Source organism: Anopheles aquasalis, chromosome 2, assembly GCF_943734665.1.
Source record: "Anopheles aquasalis chromosome 2, idAnoAquaMG_Q_19, whole genome shotgun sequence".
Lineage (NCBI taxonomy): Eukaryota > Metazoa > Arthropoda > Insecta > Diptera > Culicidae > Anopheles > Anopheles aquasalis.
In genome coordinates this window covers 88,105,647-88,113,146 of record NC_064877.1, presented here as the reverse complement: position 1 = coordinate 88,113,146, position 7,500 = coordinate 88,105,647, and the positions used below count along the sequence as shown (strand labels likewise).

The 7,500-nt window shown below is 51.2% G+C and overlaps 1 protein-coding gene across 1 annotated transcript in view; it reads right to left on the bottom strand.

Annotated features, from left to right (window-relative positions):
• LOC126569453 (SPRY domain-containing SOCS box protein 3) overlaps window positions 1-5,904 on the bottom strand; it is a 9,149-nt gene extending 3,245 nt beyond the window's left edge. The window contains exon 1 of the mRNA XM_050226544.1: window positions 5,243-5,904. Within this exon, the coding sequence (XP_050082501.1) occupies window positions 5,243-5,898 (656 nt within the window). The 5' untranslated portion in view covers window positions 5,899-5,904. The remainder of the gene's footprint in view (window positions 1-5,242) is intronic.
• Window positions 5,905-7,500: the final 1,596 nt, after the last annotated feature.

Genomic DNA, 7,500 nt, shown 5'->3' with positions numbered 1-7,500 from the left:
TTAATGCTTGTTCACTAGAAAACGTGGACTTGTGCAGACCGCCACCGAAAGTCCATGCAAACATAGACCATTCCGATGTTTGCCGGCACGTAAAGCATCACACATCATCCCTTTATAATCTCCTATTTCTCATTGCGGCCAATGGCGCTCTCATGGGTATCGAGGAGACATATCACGTACCACCAGTTCCAGTTTGCATCATTCGAGCATAAATCTGCATTTAGATAAGCCGAACATGAAGCCTCCCATCCGCAATCTTTAGTTAAAATTGTTTCTCCCCAATGGTCCTACAGTTTTTGGGGGCGTTGTCCAGACAAACACGTTCTCTGGTGCTCCAAAAAAACGGAAACACCAGCTAAAACTCCTTCAGAATAATTAATTTGATTCCGGAGACCCTCTTCGGTGTCACAGGTCCTGCCATCGAGTGGTATTTGGTGCTGTCTCTTCAATTAAATAGCGAAAGGCCGACTACTCATCGAGCAAGGCTGCGAAAAGGCCGGTGTAACGATGGGAACTGATTATTTCTTCATTTTTCTCGATCCACAGCCTACCCAGACAAGCGGTCGAGTAATGATCATGAAGCGCCGCGATAAAACGCGCGCTGCGTGACGCAATCAAGTGGAGGGGTCGGTCATTCTCCAGCAACAGGCCCTGTGTAGGGCTCGAATCGACAAGGGCACTAAATTTCCGTTTAATAAAGAAATGAACGGAAAGACGACCAAAGCAGATCACATGCTGTTGATGTAATAAAACGATATCCCCAGGAGTTCCCCATTCCCCAAAACCGGTGGTCGGCCATGCCTAGGATCTGCCGTATCTCGTCTGTAAGGATCTGAAGTTGTTTGCTTGTTATTGCAGACAGCTTCTTCTTCCTCCGAAAGGACTCAACCCCAGCCACCAGTCCCACCATGAAAGGTGCGATGACAAAAATGTCGTAATTTTAATTAAAAATTGTATTAACTCTCTTCATCTTGCTCTTTTTTTTAGGGTGGAAGCCTGGAAGGATCTGGTAGGACGGGGAATCGGTACCAGACATCGGCATCGGCATTGTGTTTTAATGATCTGCGACGAGAAAAAGAGCATCGACGCCATCGGAAGTGTAGACGTGATGATGGGGCATCGATGGCTGTCGTTTATTGAACAAATGAAGTTTTCCGGTGATTTCATGCGATTGTGGCAAGTAAGTTTGTTCTGAGAAAGGTTCAGTCGTAAAATCGTGGCATTCTTTGATCGATGTCTGTTGAATTATTTGTTAAACTAGAATGGAATTAACAATCCTTGGAGCTCGTTCAACTCTTCAGCATCAATTATTTATGCTAGCAAACATTTTTGCTTTCGAACCCTCCTTTCGAAAACCTAAAAAAAGTGTAACTGTTGTTTTTATTCTTGTGCTAATGAGGTCTTCAAAGTCCGGACGTGGACGGGTTGTATGTGACGACATCACGACACGACAAAACTAACACAGGAACCGGCGAACGGCGAACGGCGACCGGCGACCCCTGTTCATCACGTAGCGTTGAACCACGTCCCTCTCGAACGTGCGACAGCCGCCAACACATCCGGAACCACTTCGCCATCCGACACGACGAAAATTTAAAAATCGTCCTTTCGTCCAACCGAGTCTGGTTGTAAATCAAATCGTTTCCCCCTTCGTTTACCCCCCGCGCATAAGAACACACTTCTGGACACACGGGAGTGCCAGCTCATTGCTGAGTCCTTGAGGTTTTGTCTAACTATTCTGCTTGTTTTGTTGAAAAGTAAATTTTTAAACGCCCCACGAGCATGCTTGGCCAGCCTGTCTGAAGTTTTTATATTCGCGGACAGCACACGGAACCATTGGGGAATTCTAAACTCACTCCTCTGTTTAGAGACTTTGAGTCTCTCCGGGTTTACCCTAGTTCTTTGCCAGCTACTAGTAGCAATGTTCTCCCCGAATCCTACAGTGAATTTTTGTCAGTAGATGCCTCGTTGAGGGAGGAAATCAAGAAGATACCAGATGATTTTCGCGCAGCGACTATACCTGGTATCTTCCGAGAAAAGTATGGCCAGATCCCCCCCTTCAACTGCTTCTACACCGACGGTTCCTCTTCGGGTGATTCCGTAGGCTTCGGTGTATTCAACACGGCTTTCCAAGCCCACTATAGCCTACAAAAGCCTTGTTCCATTTTTGTTGCGGAGCTCGCTGCTATCTTTTGCGCTCTGCTGCTGGCGAGCGGAAGGCCCTCTGGCCATTACTTCATCTTCACAGATAGCCTCAGCTCCGTCGAAGCTCTGAAGTCAGAGAAGGCCTTTAAAAGTGCTCATTTTTTCGTCAAACAGATAGTGGAGCTCTTGAGCTCCATGTTTCGACAAGAGTTCCGTATCTCGCTTGTCTGGGTCCCCTCTCACTGCGGCATCGCGGGCAACGAGAAGGCGGACCAGTTGGCCAAGCAAGGCGCTTTGGAAGGACCCGTCTTCGTCCGGATGACCCAGCCTCATGAGTTCCTCCACTTGTCTCGGCGACTCTGCCTCGAAAGATGGCAGAGGAGATGGGACGAGGGAGAGCTCGGGAGGTTTCACTACTCAATTGCGCCCAGAGTCTCGCTCCGACCTTGGTTTAGCGGCCTCAAGGTGGGACGTGCCTTCGTGCGGATGATGTCCAGACTCCGGTCTAATCACTTCGCGCTTAGCACGCACCTCCATCGTATCGGTCTGGCCGACTCAAAGGTCTGCGGCTGTGGCGAAGGATTCCATGATTTGGATCACCTTCTGTGGTCCTGCGTGGAGTTCGAGCCGGCAAGACCTGCTCTGATCACGGCATTCACGGCGGCTGGTGGGCGGTGTGGGGTTCCCATCCGGGATGTCCTGGCGGCTCAAGACATGGACCTTCTGAAAATTATTTACAACTTTGCGCGGGAAGTGGGAATAGATGTTTAGTGTAGTCTTCCTTCTGTTTTCACCTTCCCCGTAGTTGATGTTGTCCATGTTCTCTTTGTTAGTCGCGACCGTTGGCACCCCGAACAACGTTGCAGCCGAATGATACACGTCACTCGCACCGCACCAGGGAGTAGAAGACCGGCGCCAGAGTGCCTCTGCGCGTCGGACCCCAACATCGCTGGCAATAACTAACGCACTGACCATCTCTCACGTCACAGGTCTCATAAACTACAACGGGATCAGCGTACCCTACGATGTTGGGGCCCCAAGGCGATGCATGCCACCTCAACTATGCGGAGCCAAAACCCGTGGAGCGAGGCCCACGACCACGGAGGAATCGGGCCCAATTGATGCTCCACCAAGCTGCCCGCACCCGAGCCTGCGCTCGAATGTGATGCTGATGAACCAGGCTTGCTGGTGGACTAGGCTTAAGTCATTAGGTTTAAACACCGAGCACCCCCGGTATAAGGGTCCCTGGGGCAGGAGGAAATGCCTGTTCCCTCTACTGTTTATACTCTATCTTCCTCTATCTTTCTAATATATACGGCTCCGTCCGTAAGATATCAACTAAAAAAAAAAAAAAAAAAAAAAGCACACGGAACCATTTTCACGCTACTCTTTGTTCCTTGCGGTCATTGAAAATCCTCCCGGGGAAACTGTGTGGTATGGCAGGTTGCTAGTGGCCTGACTGGACCGCCGGTTGGCCGGTAATAAAGTAACGAAACACAACGATTTATGGCGTCAATTAGAGCGTCTGGAAAGTGCTAAACCAACGGTACAACTCCACGAAACATTAGCTGAAGCTCTCCGATGGTCCATGGCTGCGCTGGTGGAGAAAACGGAAATGTTTTCTCATCGATTTAATCGATTGCTTTCCAGCACCAGAACATCCTGGAGCTGGACAATGGATGGGGGGAGAAGCTTATTTTTGTTGTTTTGCCACGCTAGAAGCTCTTGCTTACCGGAAGACCTTCACGGTGAGCGCGTTTAAGGTGCGAATTGACATCTGATGATGATGATTAATCACTATCATCAGTGCGTAAAGGTGTGTCTTCGATTGTCGACGCAGTTTAAACGAGTTTCCCAACATGGGGCTTCACATGATTACAGCTTCTTATTGAATAGCATTTCTTGATTTCGGCGACGGTGCCAGACCACTCCAAATCACTCTCGCGGAAGTTAAATATTTACTACGATAACACCCACCATACCCACCCAAGCGTTCCCGAAGAATCTAGCAAGTCTTTGTACGAGAGACACAACAAAAGAAAAACGGATAAAATAGTCTCGAAAAAGCCTCTGCTGCCTTACAGGATAGCGAAAATGGAAAAGAGAGAAAAAAAACGCCGCCTCAGAGTAATGATGGTCGAGTCGATCGAGAGGAAAATTAGCTTCCATTACACAATTGCTGACCGAGGCGGAAACAGCACTGGCCACTGGGTGGGGATGTGGTATGCTGTGTCTGCTATGCTGTGGCATCGTTCATGGAAAATCGGTTTTATCGGCAACAAGGATCTCTCGCTTCGTTCCGAGTTGCGGGGTTTTGTGCGCAGTTAAAGCGCATCGGTTGTTTTTTTGCTAGCGAGTTTTCTCTGGTTTATGAGCCCCCCCCCGGAACGAACTTGTTTATTGCACTTTGTGGAAGTTTGTACTGCTGCTGATTTGTTCATCGAAAGTTTTCCTAGGAATCGATGGCCAAACGAAACGAGTTGTTATTGTGGATTTAGGAATGAATCACCGTTGGAGTGAGAGTTGGCTGCTTCCTTGAAGGAAAGCGTCATTAAGGACTTTGGATTAGAGAACGCATCTCAATGTAAGATGTTTGTTAAAGAACATTTCGATTGGAAATGTATCCATTAGTCGTTTATGTTGCCATGGAGCCCTATATGCATGGCGTTGGCACTGTCTGGACCTCTTGCTGGGGCAGTAGTAAGCGTACAAGGACATCTCAGCCATCACCTAGCATGGCGAACGGCGATGAATCAACAGATGGCGACGGTCAGTCGTGGGTCAAAGTTCAGTTTACTGACCACCATCACGAACATTAGACCGGTTCGTTTCAACGGAAAACCTTCTGTAGCCGACGACAAAATCGAAGGGGAGAGTGTGTCTGTGGCTAGGGAGCTACGCTAGCGAACACCCCCACACGCGTTTCAGGTTTGAACTGCGATAAGAACACAGAACGCGCTCTTCCTGTTCGTGTCATGTGGTTGCGCGATGCGCATACTAATCATAGCAAACGCTGACAAGGCACCCTTCTTCTGTTTTCTGCTATTGCGTAGCCTACTGTGTCCCCGAGAGTCATGGCACCCTTCGCACTACTTACCTCGTACCGAATACACGCTGGGACACGCTGATCTCCCAGTAGTAGCGGCCATTGTTGAGCACCCGCGTACCACGGATCCCGGCCGTCCCCTTGCTCCAGTTGGGATGGAAGTGCACTTTCCGGTTGTTGGCCCCGCTTAGCCAAACCTCCTTCGAGCGATCCCGCTTGTTCCAGCTCCACTTGTCCTCGCACCCGTTCATTAGTGGCCGCTCGTGGGGTGGCAACTGCTGCTGCTGCATCCCGAAGGCTGCATTGTTGTTAACCTGCTCGAGCGTACTGCTGTCCGCCGACTGATCCATCGAATTACGCTGCTGATGGCCATGACTCGCCACCGATGACGGTGAGCCACCACCAACTCCTGCCCCAGATCCCGTTCCGGTGTACTGCTCGAACGTTCCCGATTCCGAGCCCGACGACGACGACGACGAAGAGGACGAGGAGGTGGAAGATGTATCGCTTGTGTCGTGGCCATGGTTTCCGTTTCCAGCGCCACCAACCGCAGCAGCATTGCGATTCTCGTTGATAGTCATGAGTGCGTCGTTGGGGTGCTGTTCAAACGCATGGACCGACGACATGGACGAGGTGAACAGCAGTGTGCAGCGACTGCTACGAACCCGACTGCTCACCGACCGTGGGGACAGTGGTCTAGTACTCATGCATTCCCGGTGCCCGCTAGCACCACCGCGGGGATCTGTGCAGCGTCTAGTAGTGGTTGTAGTAGTGCTGTTGGTACTGTGGCCTCAGACCGTTACCGTCACCGTACGAAGCGAAGGCTGCTGGGTCCCGGTTGAGCATCAGTAACTGCTGCTGCTGTTGTTCCGTCGGTCGATTGTTCCGATTGCGGGTACGGCGAGGACGTACGCCCAGTCCGCTACCGAATCCACTGTGCCCGCTCCCTGTACCACTGCCACTTCCTCCTCCTCCGCCGCCGCCGCCGCCACCACCACCACCACCACCACCACCGTACCCACCGTGTTTGCCACCGTCGAGATGGCCGTGCGGTGGGTGGATAAGAAAGGAGTTGTAACACCGCAGCACCAGCTTGTTGAGAAACACGCAGATGTTCTTCAGAAACAGCAATACCAGTATCAAAGTCATGCGGCCCCCGGTCTCTGTGTCTTGTCCTGTATGTAGAGGATCCGGAAAAACTCCCCGGAAACGCCACCACTTTCCGGAACACGCACACACAATCACACGCACGCACACAAAAAGGATACACGACCAAAGGCCACCGACCGTAGTAGGCTTACTATCGGCTGATGGTTTCTCCCTGTTTTGCCCAGCACTGTCTACTGCGACCACCTTTACTGCAGGTGGTTCGAATCTTCATCATCGCCGGTGCTGGTGGAGGCGCGTCGTCGTTGGGCAGACATCGTTCCGGTCACTTCCGGATAGGTTTTGGGTTTTGCGTCTTGTGGGCCTCCGAAGAAACGCAGGAAAACGCAAGAGACACGCGATGACGACGACGACGACACGGGAACGGTGGTCCTGTGTGCAATGCACAAAGGAGGCAGGGGGTTGTTTGTGCCGCGCACAACGCAGCTGCGCAGTAGGGAGAGAGCGAGAGACGTTCGCAATATCGTACTAGCAAGTGCAAGTGCTGCTGGCCTGCTGTTGCTACGACTGACGGCGAGACGGTTTGAGATAAAAGTTATGCAAACTGCACTTCTCTAGTAGGCGACGGTTGAGCGCCAGTAGTCAAAGAGCGATGGCCAAATAGAAGATCCTGCGGACACCTTTCACAGTTTCACTTGTATCCTTGCGGATTCTTTTCACTCCATTGCCACCACCGAACGCTGTGCTCTCTTAAAAACGACCGTGCACCACATAACCACCCTCGAGGACGAGTGATGAAGACGATAATAGCGACGTGGTTGATGGTTACGGTGCGACTAAAATTACCACCCCGATACAGGCGAGTTCACCAACACACCAGGGTGCACGCACCCTTCTTCCTTGCGCAATCGAACATCCGCGCGGCTGCTGGCCGAGGGTGGCCGTATCGATCCTTGCGCGCTACGCACGCACACTAGCGCGATGTGGTTGGGTTTTCGCGGTAGAGGCGCGAGGAGGGGTTTACTATTTTTTTCCCCTCGGAACCCTCGGTGGCGGTGATGGTAGGGCATGTAAACAGAAAGCGGCGCGGACGACCAACGAATGATAATTGATTTTGCCCAAGGAGTGCGTACGGCGAGTGTACGTATCATATGGACGAGTACGAGTTTGTGTGCGTGCATTTTTGCATTGCAGCTACTTGG